This window comes from Dicentrarchus labrax, unplaced genomic scaffold, assembly GCF_905237075.1.
Source record: "Dicentrarchus labrax unplaced genomic scaffold, dlabrax2021, whole genome shotgun sequence".
Classification (NCBI taxonomy): domain Eukaryota; kingdom Metazoa; phylum Chordata; class Actinopteri; family Moronidae; genus Dicentrarchus; species Dicentrarchus labrax.
In genome coordinates, this window is record NW_026136706.1 from 24,413,695 (window position 1) to 24,436,393 (window position 22,699).

Here is a 22,699-nt window from a genome sequence, read left to right on the forward strand (position 1 = left end):
TGTTTTATTTGCATGTTTGTGTGCAGGATGTCGGACGGGGGAGGCGAAGCTGACCAAAGGCTTCAACCTGGCGGCGAGGTTCATCATCCACACGGTGGGACCAAAATACAAAGCCAAGTACCGGACGGCAGCGGAGAGTTCGCTGTACAGCTGCTACAGGAACATCATGCAACTGGCTGCGTAAGAACCATCAACTCAACCATTCAATCACTTTTAAACCAGGCTGTTGTTAAAGGACCAGTGTGTAGGATTTAGTGGCATCTAGTGGTGAAATTGAAGATCGCAACCATTTGAATACCACACACCTTCCAAGTGTGTGGGAGGAACTACGGTGGCCGTGAAACTCACGAAAAACAAGAAGGGCCCTATCCACAGCCAGAATTTAGTTTGTCCATTCTGGGCTACTGTAGAAATATGGTGGTTCAACATGGCGGCCTACGTGGAAGAGGACCCGCTCCCTCTTTAGATCTAAACACAATGATTCTTATTTTCAGCCGATTATACACAAAAAAGCATACGTATGAATATTATATTGTATTGTGGCCAATAGATCCTCCTGAATTAGAAGTTACAAACTGGACCTTTTTTAATGTGCGGTAATCAAAGACACACACCTCTCACGTAATTGTGTGTTTATCTGGCGAAGCAACAAGTTATAGAAGTGATGTGAAATCACTTAATTTCTTGTTGAGTTGAGCTGTCATGACAGATTTTTTCAGATTTCAGCTCTTTCCCCTCGGATATGGTTTTGTTTGAACAATATTTGTGCCCGATGGGTGCAAATAAACAATGATTTGTTGAAACTCATTTGAAAGACAGCAGGAATAAACATCTCAAAAAACACTGTTTAGAGAAGAGCTGCATCTGTCTTTGGGGTCGATGGTAAAACTTGAAATGTAGCTGAACATATTAACTCCTTAAAGGCAGTCATTCAAAAGTCAGAAATACAGGATTTGCACATTCAAAACGTTGCAGCCTCAGACCAAAGGCTAATGAGGCTTCTCGCAGCAGCTATGACTTCTTGTTTGCATTTTGTATTTGCCTGACGTGATATACATTTTAGTGATATTGTGGCTGTCTGCTTGATTGTGTCGCTGTCTAATACTGCAGCTATAATAAAATATGAATATAATATAAAAAAGAATATTGAAAATGTACAAAGTTCTGATAATCTAGTACTTACTTTTAAAATAAGAAGTACTTTTATATTTGGAATAGTATGCGTAGTTATATTTGTAAAAACTTACTGTGTGTGTGTTCTAACCACTTACTGTAAATGTGGTGTACAGTATGTAAGATTATTTTTTCTTGTCACCTCAGAGAGCAGTCGATGGCATCTGTTGGCTTCTGTGTGGTGAGCACAACCAAAAGAGGTTACCCACTGGAGGACGCAACACACATCGCTTTCAGTAAGACAAACGCACACAACCTTTTACCAGTGAGGTACAGATATACACAGCTTGTGATAAAATGCATAGGATAGTCACTTATCACGTCATATCACACATTTTTTGCTACACACACAGTCCCAAATACTCATAGATAATTGCCTTGGGAACTAAGTAACAAACAGCACTGAAACTCAGTCCCACAAAGACACACCACCTAAAACTTGTGTGTGTGTGTGTATATAAAATTACGTCAACAAATTATACAAGCAGACAAGACAAATTTAATTATAACACACACTGCAATCCTTTATGTCTGTCTGACATTCAACTTAAATGACAAGTTCACTTAAAGTATGCACAATTGTCTGATGATATACAACTAAAACTGAAACATCCGTGTTTCAGATGCACCCAAACACATTACAGATCCAGTGACATAAACCACCCATAGAGGTTATATACCAGGCCACATACACTGAGTTCAGTAGGGGATGCTTCCTCAAAAGTTTTCTGTATTTGCATAGTGAAATCTGTTAGTATAATACAACAATAAACAATTGTTGCAATTTAGAGAAATCGTCTAGGATATTTGGAACTTGTGATGGACTTTTTTCACTATATTTTTTACATTTTATAATTTTATTTATTCATTTATTTATTTTATTTATTTATGCAATCAAGACATGTCTTTATATGCAGTGTGTGTGTGTGTGTGTGTGTGTGTGTGTGTGTGTGTGTGTGTGTGTGTGTGTGTGTGTGTGTATAGGAACAGTGCGCAGGTTCCTGGAAAATCATGGAAACAGCATAGAGGCGGTGGTGTTCGCAGTGTCAGACACAGATGAGGTTTGTATGACTTTAGTCTGTGACAGTTCCCTTTACCTACACTCCACCAAAATTACTGTACGAGTAACTAAAAAGTGTATTATAAAAAAATTAAAAAAGGTCAAACCATTGTCACTTCACCTGGCCAATCGCGACATGAATAAGTTATTGAAATTGTGGTGGGAAGGGTTTTGACACTTGGGTTGAAGCACACTGACACCTTTTATTGTCTTGCTCAAGGCCAGTTCAGAAAGTTAGATACTGGGTGTCATGAAAGACTGAACCAGATCAGTCCTCCTTATTCTGCTGTGCTCTCGAAGATGTCAGTATGTATCATTTTGGGCATTAATATGTATACTGATATGTGTGTCCTTGCAGCCGGTGTACAAGAAGTTACTGCCTCTCTACTACCCTCGCTCTGAGGAAGAAGAGAAGGCCTGCCTGCCACTCATCCCAGCTGACATTGGCAACTCAGAGGGTGAACCGGTCGTCCCAGAGAGACAGATTCGCATCGCAGAGAAACCAGGCACCCTGGAAGGTACAGTTTCAACACTTTTTTCAATATAATGTGATGAAGTCTTTCCTGGTATTAGGACACGTAATGTGCTTCACTTTCATGTCAGCAATCTATTATAAGAGAGTAGGCATCAATTCTTTTCAAGTGGTTGATATTTAATTTTAGATTTAGACTTGATTGACTAAAAAAACAATCCAAGATTAATTAATGTGCTTTTATGGCTGTTGCTATGAGTCAGCGAAATAAACACACAGGCACAATTCATATTTAATAACTTTCCATTTCTGTCCTCATTTATCTCACACATCTCACACTGAGGAAAAGGAACCATTTGTTGTTGTTTTTTCCCTCCTTTGACCTCGGACAGATCAGGGCTTTTAATTTAGTTTGAGGCACTTCAAAGATAACTGAGGTGTCAAGAGCACAATAAAAAGCACCAGTTTTAACTGGTTAATAAGCTGAAGCTTTCCCTGTTTACAGTGTTTGTTTTTCATTTTGAAAAAATTAAAACAAAATAACTTTAATCTGTCAGGGTGGACAGTCTGTTTTCTCTGTGTGGGTAAAGAGGTAACCAGTCACTCAGTCCGTCAGTCAGCCAAGTAGTGATTCAGTAACCATATGGCTAACTACCAATTCAACCACCTGTCAGTCATCCTGTCAATTAATCAGTAAATCAGTCAACAAACCACACAGTCAGTCACATGTCCAGTGCCACAGTCAAAACGTCAGCCCAAACATCAAATACAGCCTACACCAGTACCTTCACACACTCACACACACCCACTTGCGCAGTACTCTCAATCTTTCAGCGAGCCATGTCTTTCTGTAGGGCTTCATGTTTTCCAAAGAGTATCATCTGCATATTACAAAGCGTTTCAGATGGCGACCGGCAGGCCTGACTAACACAGAGCAGGTGTCCTGCAGTCACAGGTTGTTTTAGGACACAATGTTTTTATATGTCTCCATATTAAATTCCAGTCTTTTTTGTTAGCAAGACATTTTTCTAATTGCTTTTATTCAGCAACAAGGGCAGTGTTGAAAGGTGCTTGATGGGTTTTATTAAAAAAAAAAAAAAAAAAAGGTTTGGGTTGATTGTTTTCACTCTGAGACCTTGAATGCCCTCTTACTTCTGGTGTTCAGCACTCAGCCTCTGCTCATGTGTACAATAGATAGGGATTTTTGTTTGTTGTTGATGTTGTTTTAGGGAAAGTCATGTGTAAAGAAAAATGCAACGAAACCTGCTTCATTCTACCTAAAACAAATTTCAGTAGTCTGGTTTCCATGAAGGTTTGTAGTCTTCCATCATGGGGCGGGGCAGGACTCTTTCAGTCTGAAAATTATGCTGATCACCTGCCCAAAATATATCCATTACTTTTGAGCACTTGCAGTGCATTGCAGTCTGCTAAGGTGTGTTTTCCTTTTTAATCAGTATTATTGGCACTGCTGCTTTCCCTTTTCATTTTATTCTCTCCTCAACTCGGTGTGCCAACATGGCTGGACTGTCCAGACTTCAATTCAAGGTAGGACTTTACTATTTAGGCAGGGGCAACTAATTTATTCCCCTACTATTGACTTGGTCTGGCCATTAACAAAGTAAGTGCTTATATAAGGACACAGAATACTCAACTTTCACAGCTCAGTCCACACCGTAGTCAACCCACAGCAATCATCCCACAGTACACTGCTGGCACGCCATGATTTCTCCCGACCCTCCCGTTTATCACTCCACCACTGTCCTGCATGATGCCCTGAATGATCATCTTTTTGTTTTCCTTAATTAGAAGGTATACAATTCAGTTCACTAATCTGACAGAGGGGAGAGAGAGAGAGATAGGGAAGGACTCAGACTGGGAATGTTGCAATGTCACAGTCAGCTTCTTATACCCCTCAGCCACCCATACACCCCTAAATGATAGACATCATATCAAGTCATCATGCCAGTACCAAATGAAGGAAGATCTATCCAGCAGATGTTATTTTTTGCTTTTGTTTGTCCTCCTTATGTATTAGTTTTTGCAGTTGTCATGAAGGAATGGAGAAAGGGTTATATGACCATATGTACACTAGTTGGCTCTGTTGCATAGACTATCAGACGGGCAATGGACAACAAAAAGGGGAAGTGAGACACTGACTACTGGCAGCTTCAGTTCAAACTCCCTTTAAGGCCTTAAATCCTCATATAAACTGTATTTTGTATGACCTTGTTAGTTTACCAACCTAAGCTTTTGCTTGCACTTTGTCTAAATGTTAGCTTTTGGAGAAGAGGATTGTGAAAGTAACACCAGCCCATGTGTTAAGAAGTGTTTGTGGTTTCTACGTTGAGCCAGTTGACTCCTCTGACCCCCAATCCAACGTCTGCTGGTGTGACGCTTGAAAAGGACGAGATGTGGCTTTGGGGTGTTGATCCAAAACAAGCAGTCCGACTGTGAGCGAAACCCAATAACAACAGGCTGTTGTACACACGCTGACAGACGCACATGTCCATTTGGATGTAGATGAAATGCGTGGACATATGACCATGCATGTGGTTGTAGAAAAACAAGCAGAGAAATAGACTTGAACCTGAGCCTGAATTCTGTCTTCTGAGTTTGTGACCTCACTAGCAGCTTTTTCACAAACACACACACAAATAATGTAATGCTTGCAGATAAATTGGAATCACTGAAATAAAATGAAGACGGGCAAGCAAGTACAACCATGCAAATGTAGTACTACAGTGGATCTTTTGGGGGGAAAACGATCATATCAGAGATCAAAATGAAGCCAAATACAGGATTCTTTACTGCTTTCATAAGATGTATATTTAGGGTCTCATTAGTGTATGTTGCATTGAATATACTGCAAACCTGAATATGCTGCAACATCTGTCCTACCTGCATCTAACTAAATAAAACGTCAGGCTGCATGATATGGTAAAAACATTAAATTATAATTTTTTGCTTTATAATTTTCACTGGAAAAAGTATTACAATCATGATAATGAAACATTTTTCAGGGTCTGTACTAAACAAACATGTTTTCTTACATTTTACATTCATCAAAAATTGTAGCTATTGAAATTGCATATTGAACTTGGCCATATTTTGCGATTTCAGTAATATTTCGATTAATTGTGTAGCCCTAATTAAAAGTAAATAACTAGTTATCTGTGTTTTTGTTTGTGCAGATGATTCTGAAGAGGAGAGTCTGGAGTCAGATCTGGGTCAGGTGGGGAATCACGCTTTTGCCCGGATGGAGGGTGATGTGGACAAACAGCGGAAACAGATCCTACAGGGCCAGATGTCAGAGGCAGCCATGCAGAAACAACACCAGAGGAAGTAAGAGTCCAACCAAATTCTAAAATTACTGGAACATACTGTAAAAACACAAAGTTTTATATGTTGGAACAGTTTATTAGACATCATGATCATACTTTAGAATATTATTTATATCACACAACACAATAATTTTATTGCATTAACTGCACATTCTTAAGTCATAGCAAAGATTATGTACACATTAATTACTTACCCACAAGTTGCTTAAACTTTTAACAAAGCTGTTTTTATTTTTTATGTTGTTACATAATGGTGAAACTTCTAGAGAGGCAACAGTCCAATCTGTGTATTATGCTGTGTGTTGCAGCCATGTAACCATGAACCATAAATTAAAGCCATTTCTGTCTGTGTCTTTGTCTCCTGCAGTTACAATCGCTGGCTGTGCCGGGCAAGAGCGGAAGATCTGTCGGACATCGCTGCACTGAAAGCTTTATATCAAACTGGTATGTGTTAATGTGTGAGAGGGAGAAGCAGGAGGGGAGAGAGAAGTCGGATATTAGATCCTTGGATTTTTCAGTGTGAATGTGTCACGTCTCCAATGCAGACAACAGAACAGAAACAAAAGAAGGCCATTTACATAGGTGTGTATTGTGTGCAAGGCTGCCTACAAGTGTGTGCGTGTTGGGTGACCTTTCATCTGGTAAAATTCCTTTTTCCCCTCGTTGAACACAGCGCTGTTGGTGTAGTTATCCATTGTCCGATTCTCAACTGTTATAAGGTGCAATTGAATCTCATTACCAGTAGGAGGCAGTGTTATTAAACAAGTTTAGCTCCATTGTTTTTTCATTTGGTTATGGGCCTATGACTTCAGATTTAAAAGTATATTTGCAAACTTTAATTGCTTTGTGTAACCTGTTTTTTCAAACCAGGGAAATGTTTAAACCCATGTGAACTTATTGACCCCACTTTGTTCTGATTTGAATTGTAACAATATTTAATTGCAATAAAACGCATTACATAGCATAAAACTAATGTAACTAATGTAAGGTGCTTTAAAAGGAACTAAATGCAGAATAGAATGCTTTTCTGAAAGCTGATTTCTGTTCCCTCCTGTAGTTAATTGTTTTATAATGGTGATCTTCAATAGAGGCCTCAGTTTTTATTTACCAGTATATCCCTTTGTCACCACTTGACAAAATATGAATATATCAGTATTTATTACAGGAACCCATATCACAGGGCAGAAGATTAGTTTTCTATTTTGATAGCAGGTGATGTGGGAAGATTACCACTTTGTGTTCAAAATAGGCTTATTATTTCAAGCATCTGTGTAAGACAGTTTAAAGGTTAAGTCAACCTTTCATTTCAGATGTAAGAATACAGTTCAAAATAATGTTTCTTTGGGTCCACAGTATAAAACGACAACTGTTTGACAAAACACAAATTCCATAGTTACAAATAAATTAGAGCTGCAAATAATGCAACATAATTGTTAAACAAGCAATTATCTTTTCCTGATAAATGGATTCATCGTTTATTTTCCCAAAAATAATTATAAAAAATTCCCAGAGCATGTTTTCAGATTAGTTGTTTTTTCTCACCAGTTACCATTAATCAATCATCACAATTGTTGGCAATTACTTTTCTTTGTTTGTTTTCTTCAAATCTTTTTATTGATTTTATGCCAGTATTGTGGACAGTAAACAATTACATTATTTAAAATGTCAGAATAGACTGGTCTCAGATTTGACAGACCAGAAGAAGAACACAAACCTACCTTTGCTACTATCAGCTTCTGGCGATTACTTTTCTGATTGACTAATCAGTTAATCAACTACTCCTTACAGATGCAGTTAACTTATATCTGCAACATTTTCAGATAAATAACTGTCCAGTTGTGATGCAACATATCAGGGACTTCTATTTCCGGTTGCTGGTTTAAATGTTTTCAATTTTATTCATAGTCTTAAAATTTTTTGTTTTGTCCAACTGACTGCTCCAAACCCAGAGATGTTTAATTTACATAACAAAGTGAAAAGCATCAAATCCTCACATTTGAGACGCTATAACCAATAAATGTTCAGCATTTCTACTTTATAGATGACCATCTAGGGGGCGGCTGTGGCTTAGAGGCAGAGCGGGTCGTTCCTTAAACTGGTGCCACATGTCGAAGTGTCCTTGAGCAAGATACTGAACCCCGAATTGCTCCCGATGCCGTTCATTGGTGTGTGAATGTTAGTTTCTGTTCGATGGACTTTGTCATCACTGTGTGAATGTGTGTGAAAGGGTGAATGTGGCACGTAGTGTAAAAGCGCTTTGAGTAGTCGGAAGACTAGAAAGGCGCTATACAAGTACAGGACCATTTACCATTCACCATTTACCATCAGTACTCTGTGAGTGTATTAATTGAGAAAAAGGTTCTGCACTAAAATACTGCTTCTCTTTTTTTGGAATAAAAACCCAAACATTTTAGAGAAAGATTTATGAAAATTTAACAGAACATTGTCACCACAAGCAGTGATAACCGTGATAATAGCTGAACAGATAAAGAAAAGAGCACCAAACTGTATCAACATGAAATCCAGTGAAGATTTAACACCGTCTTTGTTGAACTGAGAGATGATCTAAAGACATTTTAGAGCTGAAACACTGCAGCAATGAAAGCTTTGCAGTTACCTGATAAACAGACATAGTTGATATATCTGTAATATTGTATGTCCCCAGGTGTGGATATGTGTGGCAGGACAGTGATGATTCTGGTTGGACGAAACATCCCAGTGACCCTTATCGACCTTGAAAAGGTAACAAAATAGACTGGTTATTTCACAATAAAGTACTTTTATTGATGTTACAGTCAGGCTTGATTCCATCTTTGAGCATGTGTTCATCTTTTATATTAACCAGAGTTGCGTGGTTGTGTTTACACGTCTAATTGTTGCGTTTGTTTTGTGTGCATGTGCCTGTGATTCAGTAGATGCCTTTTTGTGGATTTACATTTGCACATTAACATTTATTAATATATACTAAAACTTGAACAAAACAAAACAAAAAACCCTCTAAGGCTATAAAAGTGTATACACACTGATGTAGTTTGTGTTTGCGTGTGCAGGCGCTGCTGTACTTCATCCATGTGATGGACCACATCACAGTGAAGGAGTATGTGATGGTTTACTTCCACACGCTGACCGGCGAGCACAACCACCTGGACTCCGATTTCCTCAAGAACCTCTACGACATCGTTGAGGCCAAGTCAGTCTGACATTTTACACTCCTTGTTAAACTGAGCCAATGACTGCTATTGCGAGTAATGTCCTGTGGGAGAGGTATAAATAGGGCAAAATGAACATAATCTATTGTTCAACCTGTTGAACATTTTATACCATCCATTTCTAGTTGGTTGCTTTGATCCAAAATGAGATTTCTTCGAAGTAAAATAGAAGGCTAATTAGTGGAGACATTAGCTTAGTTTCCCATTGTTTTAGTCTTTCTCCTCTCAGTTTTGTTTACTCCCTTTGCCACACACAATGACTGAAAAGAACCGGAGCTGTTGCTTTAACCTCCTACTCACCCAATGGCACGACTTTAATGTTCTGTGCTGTATGTTCTGGGTTTGCAGTGATTTGGTTAACTCTGCTCGCCAGCTATGTCTTCGCTCTGTTATAGCCAGTACTGCATGTCAAACATAGTGTGATGGTTTTTCTTGTAAGTAATGATACAAAAAGTCATCAGACCTTCCAGAAGGAAGAAAGTTCAGAGAGACTTTGAAAGCTCCCTGGCGTTTTTTTGTTTGTCTGTTTTAAAGTAATAAGACGTTAAGTCTATCCAGGTGTAATATGGGAGTGCAATATGAGAATTCTTTCTGGCCTTATCAGTAGCAAATCTATAGCTGGGTCTACAAAGGCATCTTCTGTGCGCTTTGGCTGTCATTTGATCTTCATTTGGCTTTCTTCTGGCTCTCCCTCAGTCCTCCTCTGACTATGCTGACATCTGCAGCTGCATTGAAGTTCAGATATATTGTTCATGCTTACAGTATGACACCGCCAAGGTTACAGTCTTTAGACTTTTGGGAAAGCACAACGAGCTGTGAAACCTTTTTGTTTCGCTGACGGTTTGGAAATCTGGCGGCCATATTTGGAACAGGAAACCCAAACTTGGAGCGTGTTCTGGGGTGATGTATTGGCTGTGACTCAGCCTTAATCAGAGGGTTTAAAGTTTTGAAAGCAGATCCTTGTTCTGACTTCTTGATAGGCCCGTCATAGGAATCACTTACAAAAGTAATTGTAAGACATTATTATTATTTGTTTGTGAAAACATTTGAGTTGGAAAAATGGGCCTCCCGTGGCCCACCTTTGAAATCTGAATCACACTGAAGAAAAGTTATCTTATTTTCAATAGATACAGGATAAAGCCAGTGTCAAATACGCATGAAAACTGCAAAAACATTCTCACTGTATCTTGAGACATATGCATGGTAATTTGTCTCAGAGACAGATGCTGTCGAGAAGTCAGACCTGCATCTTAATCAGTGATTCTATATAGAAACTTGAAAGATGTCATTTTTTTCTTCAAGATTCTGAATATGCTGTTAACTTTATCACATCAAATACTCTACACATGTGGTCAGATGTGTCAGTACCAGCCTGACAGCACCTCTCTCTGTTTGCAGTCTGCTCTGAGATTCACCATGTTCATTTAAGCTAAATAGGAGCCACATCCTCCAAATGAAAACCAGTTGTTTACAGTTCCACCCGGCCATCAGAGTAGACCACAGTTCTGTATTATCTACTGTAAAGTGATACAGTACTTTCAACCCTCACAGACTCTGATGGATTCAATGTTTTTAACACCTTGTGCAGCCAAGCATTGTTTAAACCTACATTTAATTTAAGTCAAAGATACAAAATATGTCAGACTGAACTGCAGAAAAATGAAGCTTGAGATATCTGACAACGCTGCAGTCATGGAAAAATGGCATCTTAGGTTTTAGAGGACATCTGAAGAAGAAGAAACACAAGCAGTCAGATGATCAGACTGGTTTAAACAAACCTTCAGGTTAGGGTAGTTTGGAAGAGCGGACAAATGTGAGTTATTACCCAAACAGTCTGTTGTAAACAACCATCAAAGTTTACAGTCCAATTTCCAGTTCTCATCTACACATGCAATGAGTATTGCTGGGTATCTGTACTGAAGACCTTTTTAAGATATTGATCGAAATAACCCGGTAGTATTTAAACTTCTCTTGCCAGCTTTTGATTATTTTTTTTTACCCAGATCTAGAAAAAAAATACTATTTGTATGGTTACACTCGAAGCCGCCAAGAGTTCTTCGACTTAATCCGAGCACTCTATTGGTATGGATATCACTTGAAGGATACTGGTATTGGTGCTGGTATTGGCATTTTTTAAACGATACCCCAGAGAGATTGTATATTATACATGCTATTTTTGGCTCCCCCACGTTCAGTTTTACCTCCAAATTAAGTGGTTTTTGATTTTTTTTTATATATATCATCTCAAAGTTGGCTAAACATTTGAATCAATTGATAAAAAACCAGAATGATCCTTTTATTGTTTCATCCACTGTCAGCATAAATTAATGTAGTTTAATATAGCATTTAAAGCAAGTACAGTTTGTTGTATAACACCCTTCAACATACACAAACACATAAAAATAGAATATACTGTCATAGCTTTGAAAATAAAATAATTTCTTTGTTTTTCTAATTTGGAAGCTACTTAAGAGAAAACTCCAGGGCTCAGTGTGTTAATTACACTTTTGTAGTTCTAGTCTCTTTCTAGTTTTTAGAAACCACAACTCAAACAAGCTTCCTGTGTGAGTGGGAAACTCCATGCAGTCATAACTTTTAACCCCTGTGTTCCTCCACTCATTACTTTCTGAGACTGGTCATTCAGTTGGTTTCACCACACCTTTCTTAACTTTTTTCTGTCTGGAAAATTCAGTGAAACACTTAAGTCTTGTACAACAAACATATTCCTGATATTTTCCCTTCATTTTACATGACACATTTGTCACCCAAAGGCTGTCAAAGTCATATGCTGGTTATGTGCTTTATTTTAGTCACACGGTAATGAGAGCAAACAAAAAGAGCGCAAGACAAAATGTCCCATTCATACGTTAAATATGAATGAATACCCTTTCATTCAACTTCCCCTTTCATTGGAACAGGGAAACCCAATTCAGTCATAAACAGTAACGAGGACTGGTTTAGTACACTTTGCTGATTCATCTCAGAGTGTTATGCTAATCACCTTAAAATGTCAAGGTAATTTAAAGTCCCACAAACTCTCTGCAAACCTTTAGCTTTGGCTCATGAGAAGATTGAAGAAGGATTGGTCAGACTAAGATATTAATTTAAAGCTACAACTTTGGACTTGTATATTGCTCTTTGGTTGCCTGTGTTTGAAACAATTTGAGTAGAAAAACACAAGAACTTGTTTCTTCCAAAAGGTTTGTCTTTTAGCAGTGATATAAGCTCAGTAGCTTTCTATGTTATTTATTGCAGTTATTTAGTGAGCAGTCATCTTCTTTTTCTTTATTCTATGATTCATTTTTATTAGGTTTTTCAGAGGATGCTATAATTTACTTTGCAACATTGTAGGGCCAGGCAGTCGCAGTGGAAACCAAACCCTTTCCTCTGTTACTTGCTGTGCTTATTCTACTCTACAGAGCAAGCAGCACACAAGTCTTTTATATTTCAGATCATGTGTAGGGGTCAAATTTCATATAAACACAACATTAATCTGTAAGTGTTATTAGACTGACTGTAAGTCTTACAGTTTGTACTCATGTCTCAACTCTTTTTTTCAGGATGTGTGACTAATTCTGAAGCAACTTTTCTCAGTTTCCCTTCTCAAGCGATCGCTGCTCTTTTGGCTCTGGGAGTCAGTTCTGATCTACGCAGGCAATGGAACCACTAACCCTGACCTGGCATGTCCAGCATGTGAAACCCAGCAGTCTATTGATTTGCTGCAGATGCATTTTGGCTCCAGACAACCTAACCAGCAGACTAAAGCCAAACATGAACACAAAAGTTTCCAAAACTGTCAAAACTGTGGCTAAGATTTTGATTACTTTCTCCAGGAGACAGAGGAGCTTGTGAAGTTGATCATTATTTTTGTCCTCTTTGGGTCCGGCGCTGGACCAGAGCAGGATCCCCACGTCATGATTTAGTACTTCTGATTCCCCTCTGAGTTAGTTTGTCAACTAAAATATCAAGTTTCCCTCTTGGCCAACTGTTTTTGTGTTATTTGAACAGATGCATTTTACCCCAGCCAGACCCCCACTGCACGTGTGTTTGTGTGTGGCATAACAATTCAAACTATTGCAAATGTCGTGAGCTATTGTCAGTGTACTGCCATAAAATGAACAGCCAAGTCTCCACTACCAGTGCTGATTAGCCTAGTCTGTAAAAGCTAGTCAGTCACTGACATTTGAAAATACCTGCTGATATTAGTTTAGTGATCAGTTTAGGTTAATTCAGGTTTGTTGGTTTCAGAGATTGACCCTGAGTCTCCGGTTTCACTGTCACATGGGAATCAAGAGACAGTGACTCGTGACTGGTGATCCCATCTTCAAGACAAGGAAACTTGGAGAGTGTGCTTCTAATTATTCGGGAATCACCAGTTTAACTGGCTTATACTGGTTTGGTGACCTCAGGATTGCATCTCCACTTTTTGCCAATGATGTGGTTTTCTTGTTTCAATGGACCATGACCTCCAGCACACTGGGGAGGTTTGCAGCCGAGGGTGAAGTGGTTGGGATGAGGGTCAGCACCTCCAGTTCTGAGTTTGTGGTACTTTGCCAGTTAGTGGTGGATTGCTCCCTGCTGGTTGGGACGGAGTTGCTGTCCCAACTGAAGGAGTTCAAGTGTCTTGGAGTCCTTTCATAAGTGATTCTGGTATGGTGTGTGAGATTGACAGACGGATTGGTGCACCATCTGTGGGTTTTGGCTGCATTAATCCAGACTTTCGTAGTAAAAAGAGCTTTGTCTGAAGGTGAAGCTCTCAATTTACCAGTATATTCCAATCCTCACCTCTGTTAATGAGCTCTTGGTATATGAGATCATGGAGACCAGTGACTAAAATGAGTTTCCTTTGACGACTGGACATACCCTTAGGGACAAGCTTAGTTAAAGTGGTTCTTGCATCTGATTAGTTCTGATTAGTGCAGCATAGTACAATACACAAACAAAATGGAAATCAACATTTTAATTGAATAGTTGATATTTTGAATTAATGGTTGGCTGTGGTTCACATGATAGAGAGGGTCGTAGGGTGTGGTTTGATCCTCCTGTCCACATGTCGAAGTGTACTTGGGCTGGATACTGAACCCCGGTTTGCTCCCCAGCCACTGGGGATGCACAAGCCCCAGTGCATTCCTAATTGCCGGTCCCAAGCCCAGATAAATTGGGAGGGTTGCGTCAGGAAAAGCATCCAGTGTAAAAAGCCTCTCCCAAATCAAAATATGTGGATCATCTACAGATGATACACTGTGGTGCTCCCTACAGGGAGCACGCTGATATTTTGAGATATTTTCCGTACGAAGTCAGTCCGATCTGTGGTTGGTGCTAGGCCAGGAGAAGATACATGGTAATCCAGCTATTGCTTTCTACTTACAATATCTTGTCAAGAACCAAGATGTTGGATGAATATGGGCAATTGTGACGTCATGGTGGCACTGGATGAAAAGTCGGAGTAACCTTAAGACCTCAAATAATTAGAATGAATCATCTAGGGACCATGAATGTCTTTACCAATTTTAACGACAATCCATCAAATAGTTGTTGAGACATTTAACTTTTGATGAACCCTGCAGACAGACATCACCATCCTGAAGCCCACTGCTTGTGTGGTTACAAATAGCCCATCCAGCTGACACAGTCATTAATCATCAGTGGACTGAAGAATAGCAAATGACTGATTTGCATTAAATCCCCAAGTGCAGTGTTTATTCAATAACTGAACATATACAGAATGGATGGTTCAATCAAATGCAATAATAAGTGATCTATGAATGGAAACTTTTTTTTCTTCCTGTGTCAGCTGCAGAGCTGTGAGGTTCAGTCAGTTGACAAGGAGGACACTTGAACGGCAAAACAAATGCTCACTGGCGTCGGCTTTAAAGCTTGTTACTCTTATATAGGGTGTCACTGCTTACTTGGTATGGCTAGATGCCCCAGATATGTTTCACTTTCATGTCTGAGCTCTCCCTAAAATATTTTAAAATGACATGAATTTCTCATCTCTCTAATAATCCATGGTATTGACATGGAAATAAAGCGTCATTTTGCTCTTCTCTAACTGAATGATGTGATCCAACAGTGATTCATCGTGTTTCCAGTTGGATTTTACAAACCCATCACAAATACTGTATATAGTTTCATTTGAAAAGAAGGCTTATTAATTATAGCTGGGAATTGTGGTCTTTAGCAAATGTTATTAAAACAGGAGGAAATTGTGCAATTTCTCGCGATGGGTTAATATATATTTGGTGCAATAGTGATTATTTATGGCAGCAGACTGTGCGTGTGGGATTGACTCAAAATAAACTACAGTCTGTGTGTTCATGGTAATGATGGAACATTTCTCTCAGTGCAACACTGTGGCTCACTGGTGTGTTTTTAATAGTTTGAGGACAATAGTAGACCTCTATAGCACAGAGTAATACTGTGCATGTATATCAGGGTCTGATAATATATTGAAGAATATAGAAAAGCATATGCTTTAACATTCTCACCTGGGAATTAATGTGTTAGATTTTAATTTAGTTTGAAAACAAATAAGAACTGTAATTAGCTCAAACAGCGTCATTGTTGAACAGACGAGATAAATATCGACGGCTGTTTGGGACAGCCACTTCACGCACATCTTGGCATAGGAGGTGAAAGAGAAGACATTACTCGCTAATTTTCTTCTTTTTATCCTCTCTGTTGCATTTAAGTCCTACTGCGTTGTTGCTTGCTGTGAAGTGTTCTTGCTAAGGTTGTCTGTTTTATGTATTGCAGGTTTAAAAAGAATTTAAAGGCTTTCTACTTTGTACATCCGACATTTCGCTCTAAGGTAAGATTTATTATGGGAAGAGTTATTGACATTCTGTTTATTTACTGGTTGATTACACATTTTGATTCATAAAATTCATCTGAATAATTTGTATATTTTGGCTCATAATGACAACCTTGTTACACATTTCTATTGAGAGATATGTTCCACCATTTTCACACTAACTTTTACTGCGTTTCAAATGTGTTCCACACATTTTGTAAAACATTTGGTTAACGTTAAAACAAAGTTGTCATTCATGGTTTTTGTATGTAGCACTGTGATAACTATACAGTACTTGGTTGGCATATTTTTTTTTTTACAGTTGTGTCCTACTTCACATAACCTGCCATGACTTTAATGCATCTTGTGCTATTGTAATGTGTAATTTGCACAAACACACATCAGCCCTTCAGAAATTTGCCAGGTGCACAACAATTATCATTTTAAATAGCTCAGCAGTATGTGTCCACCCCACTTGAAATTTTGAACACTTCTGTCCTTGGACAAAGCTCTAACATTCCCAAGATGAAGAATTATCCAAGATGTGTATTTAGATGCTAATCCTGATCCAGATGCAAAATCAAAACTTCTAAATATTTGTCTGTTATTAAACAACATATCTAGGGAATTGTGCAGCCTTGGCGGACAAATGCGCTGTCTGAGTGCTTTTTGGTTTATATCCATTTCTTTGTTTACTGGAATTGCAGTATATTTTGGCCAAACTTCCTCTTGGGGATCATTAAAGGTTCATTAGGCTCAATCTAGTTCTGTTGTTTCTTTAAAATGTTGTGTTCAGTTCTGTCTTTGTCGGTTATGGCAAGATTAATATCCTGCTAACATAAAATAAAGATTAAATCTATAACGGATAAAGAGTTCCTTTCTTATTTCCACTCTTTCTACATTGTCTCCTTTAAGGTTTCAACATGGTTCTTCACCACCTTCAGCGTGTCAGGGATGAAGGACAAGGTTCGCTACCTGGACAACCTGCAGCAGCTCTTCACCTGCATCAAACCTGAGCAGATTGACATCCCGCCGTTTGTCCTAGAATATGACGCACGGGTAAGCAGCAAAATGAGTCCTGAACGCACAGACAGATGCACACATAGATATCATTGGCATATAATCTACTGTATATCCATCTCACTCTATTCTATAGCCCTATTCGCACGGGACTAGTATTAGCTGGGCACCTCTAGTAATTTGTAATAATTGCGGAGGTTGTCTGTGATCTTAATCCCGTGCAAATCTGCCATGTCCATAATTTGTAAAGTAAAAATTCCACCGCAAATTACCTACCATATTTCGCCAAACACAGAGGTCATGTGATAATATCCCGTTGGAATTGGCATCTCTGTGATTTGCCTTTTTCTGCCTTTTTCTGCCTTTTTCCAAGTCGAGAATTATGGAGGCTGCGTTGGCAATTATAAATGAAAGTTTTGACAGCATTTTGGGTGCAAATTCAGGAGGCTCATCTAGCTACACAGCAATTAAACTGAGCGTCTCTTCACGCGTCCAATGCCGTGTTTTTTTCTTTGCAGCCATTGCTCTTGTCGTCCAGGAAGCGGATGTTACTCATAGGTTACGCAGAGCCTTGACATCATATCCGGGGGATAATGTCAGTAAATTCGAGTTAAAACACAGACTTCGCTTATCCCGTGCGAATGCGCTGCACAAAACACAGAGGTGGTGGGGTAATTACTAAATCACATGAGGTCCCCAGGTAATACTAGTCCCCTGCGAATAGGGCTTATGACTGTATACTCTGTGGCTCTTCATGAAACTCCAATTCCTGATAGTTCTCATTTTGGTCATGCAAGCTGCTGACCTGATCACCTAAAATATCACATATCACATTACCTGGAAGAAGGTAACTCTCCAACCCCTTTATTCAGTCCCTCGCCTTCAGATAAATCCTTTTTAGATATTTTAATGATATCTATTCTCTATATTTAAAATAATGTATAAACTGAAGAATATAAAGTTGTGTGTTCTTACAATGATAACATTAGCATGCCATAAAAAACTGTCAATCATTCAGTTTGGGCAGGGCTTAAGATGAATCTCGCTACTGGTTTACTAAAACAACCAGATCCGGTAAGATGGGTTTAGCCTGTCTATAAATAGTGCTGGAACTTCTCCAGTAGCTTGCAAAAGATATGTCCCTGAACATTTAAAGGGGGTTCAGGGCCAATGCTTTTCAGCCTACAATTCAATTCAATTCAATTTTATTTGTATAGAGCCAATACATAACAGAAGTTATCTCAGACACTTTTCAAATGGAGCAGTTCTAGACCGAACTCCTTATAACATACAACAGGTGGTGTAGCATACAGTTTAGCTTGTCATATGGATTTTCTTAAATACAAGCCAAAATATCCAATTACTGTCTGGAAAACATCTTAAATTAGAAACGAATGATCCTGGTTACCCCATGTTTTAACTTAAAAAGGTTCAAAGAGCTCTGATGTCTAAAATTGACTGACTTCCTTATATGTATTTGAGTGTTTGTGTCTGCGGCTGTCTTTTTGTTTTTCACATTAATCGCAGGTGTCAAGAGACACAGCTACATATTGAGTTACATATAGTATAGCCTCACATCCGCTCTCTGGCCTATTGTATCTTAATGAAAACCTAACCTCTCTCTGATTTCCCTGTGTCCTCACATGCCAAATCTAAACACTGAAACATTTTTACACCCATATGTGTTTTATTCTGAGCACTATTCATTAGCTGTTTTTGAGAGAGGAAAAGCAGAGAAGAGATGGAATGAGAAAAAGGTCTGTTCGACTGTTACTGTTTTCCCCCTTTCTCTGGTTTACATCAGTAAGGAGAGAAACATCAAATGGAGATATCAGCTAATTACTTGTTTGTTGTACGTGTGTGTGTGTGTGCGTGTGTGTGTGCGTGTGTGTGTGTGCATTTCTAGAAATGACACCTATTAATCAGTTATCCAACAAACTAAATTAAAGTGAGACTGACCAGGTTGCTCTGTGTTGAGTTCTCATTGAAATTTGGGATCTGATGTGAGTATAATTGAATGATGACATGAAGTATCGGTAGCTTTGATCTAATAAGACTCTTGTGCTGTAAAAAGTGGTTACTCTGTACGTACAACCACTTTACCAGCCTTACTCCTGTTCACTGACCTGTCAAAGTGTTGCAGTAAGTCCTTCTGAATAAATGGGACCGAAGAAGTGTTTAGACCACCAGACATAGGCCTGTGACTGTTCTGAATTCAAGCCAGCTGTTTTAAAAGAAATATGGCAAATTAGGACATCTGAGCGGTTTTCATCTCAGTTCCTTAGACCAGTAAAGATCCAGTATCATGTTTGGATTCCCCATTATCTGTTATCGGCTCACACCAGACTAGGTATTTTGACTTTGTGGTGATATGTAGTTTGTGTTGGCTGTTAAAAGGTATAAATGTCTTTCCCCTTGTTGAATCTTGGATTCTGGGGATTGAGGGGTATTCGGTCCAGTTGAGCAGTAACCTTTAGCTGATATGGTGTTTTGGATTCTTCTGTTCGGACTCACACAAGGTTCCATTAGATGACTTTGGCGGTGTCATTTTTACCAGTGGTGACACGTGAACACATGGAAAAAAAGATGTCAGGTCACGATTTTAACATCAGGAGGGACTTTATTTGAATATTGATGACTGTTCAGAAGAAGTGAAAGCTACGCTTACACCATACAACCTCAAGGAAAGTTAGTTTGCCTAGTCTGTTGGAGTTTATTCATTTTGGGGGAAAAACAATTTGTTCCACTGTCTTGTACCAGCCTCTTTTGAAATGAATCAATTTTAGTCACTTGAGCTGCACATGGACACATGGAAACAATATTTTTTGCAAATCCCCATCTTGGATCTATCTTATTGCTGGTAGTGTTTGTTAGCTTTGTGAGGAATGCCGCAAGTAAAACATTACAGTTATGATCTGATTTTGGATTGGGTTTTCATATTTAAATGCATTTTTGACATACAGGGACACAAGGTCATAACTTCTGCGATCCAAAAATAATGGTCCCATCAAAATTAATATTATGTAAACAAATAAACAGATCAGCTCTACATGTTCAGCGACACAACTCTGTCCTGCCGTATTTACATAGATTTTTATAGTAACAGCACTGACGACAATAAAACATGAGACACTGTAGTGACAAAGCAAAATTGCCTGCAGTGTCTTTGTTGGTCCTGTGGGGGCAAAACAGAGCTAAAGGTTGGCTGTTTTTACAATGAAAAACGTATAAATATCACTATAAATTGCTGAATTGCTGTGGGTGGGGACAGCAGCAAAATGTATTTTAGCCACCTAAAAAAATTTGTTTAAGCTTACCGTTAGTGTCAGACAACCGTTTCTGATGGTAAACTGAAGCTGTTGTATCCATCTATGCCCTACTTCAAAGCCACCAGACTCCTTACCTGTGAGTTGCTGATCCACGCTGCCTCGGTTGGTTAGTTTGTGTTACTGTGTGACTTTGGTGATTTAAATGGTTAGTTTGGATTCACACACTAACACAAACTACCTTACCATTCAAGGCAGCGGTAGACCAGCAAATCCAGTGTAATGCAAGGTAAAATAGTTTTCTTTTAAAAACCTGAACTGTCCCTTTAATATCAGCATCGGTTTGGATAATAATGGCTATAGTTTCTACAACTACATTGTACAACTACAATTAGGGGTGCACGATAGTTATCGGGCCGATAACAGGAAATTATTGCGTCACTCCGATATGTCCGATATCATGACGAATAGCCCCGATAACATATATAACACGGCAGTGCCCCACTCCCACTATGAGACCTGAATAGCCTGCAGTGAATGCTGCATTCAAGTGACGTTGGCATAATCAGAAAAACTATATATATACATATACACACACACAATACATACATACATACATACATACATACATACATACATACATACATACATACATACATACATACATACATACATACACACTTTTCCGACATCCCAGTCAGAAAGAGTTTTTCTGATTATGCCAACGTCACTTGAATGCAGCATTCACTGAGTAGGACAAAATTGTGGCCAAATGTGATTATATATTACTTTGCAATGTGTTAAAACACTTTTACTTTGTAAGGGCAGTAGTAATAGGTATTGTAGTCAGCTGCTTAGTTTCTCTCTTTCAGTAGATGCTCCACTCTCACTGCCAGTGTATTAGTGTTCTCTATGGATTCACTTACTGTTAACTTATTTTTAGGTCAACCTGAGTCTCACATGGAGAATTTAACTGTCATTATGTGAACACAATGGGTTGGCCTCCTCTAAGGCTGTAGTACGGTGCATTACCCCTTTTCAGCACTGCAGCCAGCCAATGAACTGGGCAATAACATTCACATCAACACCTGTGTGTTGCCGTCGTTACCCAGAAATAGCTAGGCCGAATTACAGTGCTGGTGGAGTCCAGGAAATAATGATTCTTTTTGTTCACTGAAAGTGTAGCCTGTTAGGAGAAACACTTACATACACCATGTGAAACACAAGCTGTGACCACAACATCATTCTGAAAACACATAGAACACATATGATTTAGCCTGACTGTGTAATATGATCATTTTAACAACCTTAAAAGGAGCTATAATTTATATTTTTATAATAACAATGTATCAGATGGAAATGTGTAATATAATCTCACGTATTGTGATGAACCTACAGTGAATTATCACTGTTATCACAGCTTGAAAAAAAAATCTTTTATTACAGATTTAAAGCTTCTTAACGGTAAACAAAAGGGCTTAACTGTATGTTCCAGAGCTTACACCAGCCCTCCATTACAATCACACACAGCCTCACCCTCATGGCATTTCACTATAATATAATACATCACCACTAACACTGCTAAGCAGCATGAGAGAATAACAGGTGAACTTGAGTTACCTCTGAGTTCAGCCCATTGTAGCTTTCTCTGAAAAGTGCATTGAAAAGATAAAGACTACTTTACTGAAGGCCTCCCATGAACAGATACAAAACCCAGAAGATAATGTTTCATCAAAAAGAAAGAAGAAAATGCAGTCCATGCCCACCTCTTTCTTTGTTAGCTGAATAATTAGTTTCTATCTTAACACGTTTGTCTGGAGTCACGCTGGTTGTCCTGGTTACAGTCACTGGCAGGTTGCCACAGTTATAACTGAGGAGAAATTATGTAGACAGGTCCAGGGGAAGTGAATAAGATGTGAAAATGATCACAGGTGCCAAAGACAAAACTCAGCTCTATCGCAACTGTCCATTCTTGTGATAGATTTCCGGCTTTTTATGAGTTTTCCAAAATATGAGAAGATGTTTTCACTTCAACATTGCAATACGTACGACTGCACAATTTATCATAATATTATTCTGTATTATTATTTAAGTCACAATATGGCCAAGTGAAATATTAAAATTGCAGAAGTTGCAATTATTATTTGAGAAAAGGTCAAATGTGTGACAAGTAGTGTACAGTAGTACAAGTACAGTAGTGCTGCAGAGAGGTCCTAGGCTATAAATCTTGTTCTCCAGATTTCAGAAAAGATGTTTGTTTGGTACAGACCCCAACAAATTTCACATCATGATTCTAATAGTTTTTTCAGTGAAAATCAAATTTAAGATACAAAAATGATAATTCCCACAGTAATCAAGAATCATA

At 38.6% G+C, this 22,699-nt stretch overlaps 1 protein-coding gene across 1 annotated transcript in view; it reads left to right on the top strand.

Moving 5' to 3' along the window:
* The window catches only part of gdap2 (ganglioside induced differentiation associated protein 2), a 34,511-nt gene that overhangs the window by 7,654 nt on the left and 4,158 nt on the right, over positions 1 to 22,699 (top strand). The window contains exons 4-13 of the mRNA XM_051403627.1: positions 27 to 180; positions 1,321 to 1,409; positions 2,158 to 2,234; positions 2,592 to 2,751; positions 5,897 to 6,047; positions 6,414 to 6,490; positions 8,712 to 8,788; positions 9,097 to 9,236; positions 16,012 to 16,066; positions 16,964 to 17,107. Coding sequence (XP_051259587.1) covers positions 27 to 180; positions 1,321 to 1,409; positions 2,158 to 2,234; positions 2,592 to 2,751; positions 5,897 to 6,047; positions 6,414 to 6,490; positions 8,712 to 8,788; positions 9,097 to 9,236; positions 16,012 to 16,066; positions 16,964 to 17,107 — 1,124 coding nt within the window. The remainder of the gene's footprint in view (positions 1 to 26; positions 181 to 1,320; positions 1,410 to 2,157; positions 2,235 to 2,591; positions 2,752 to 5,896; positions 6,048 to 6,413; positions 6,491 to 8,711; positions 8,789 to 9,096; positions 9,237 to 16,011; positions 16,067 to 16,963; positions 17,108 to 22,699) is intronic.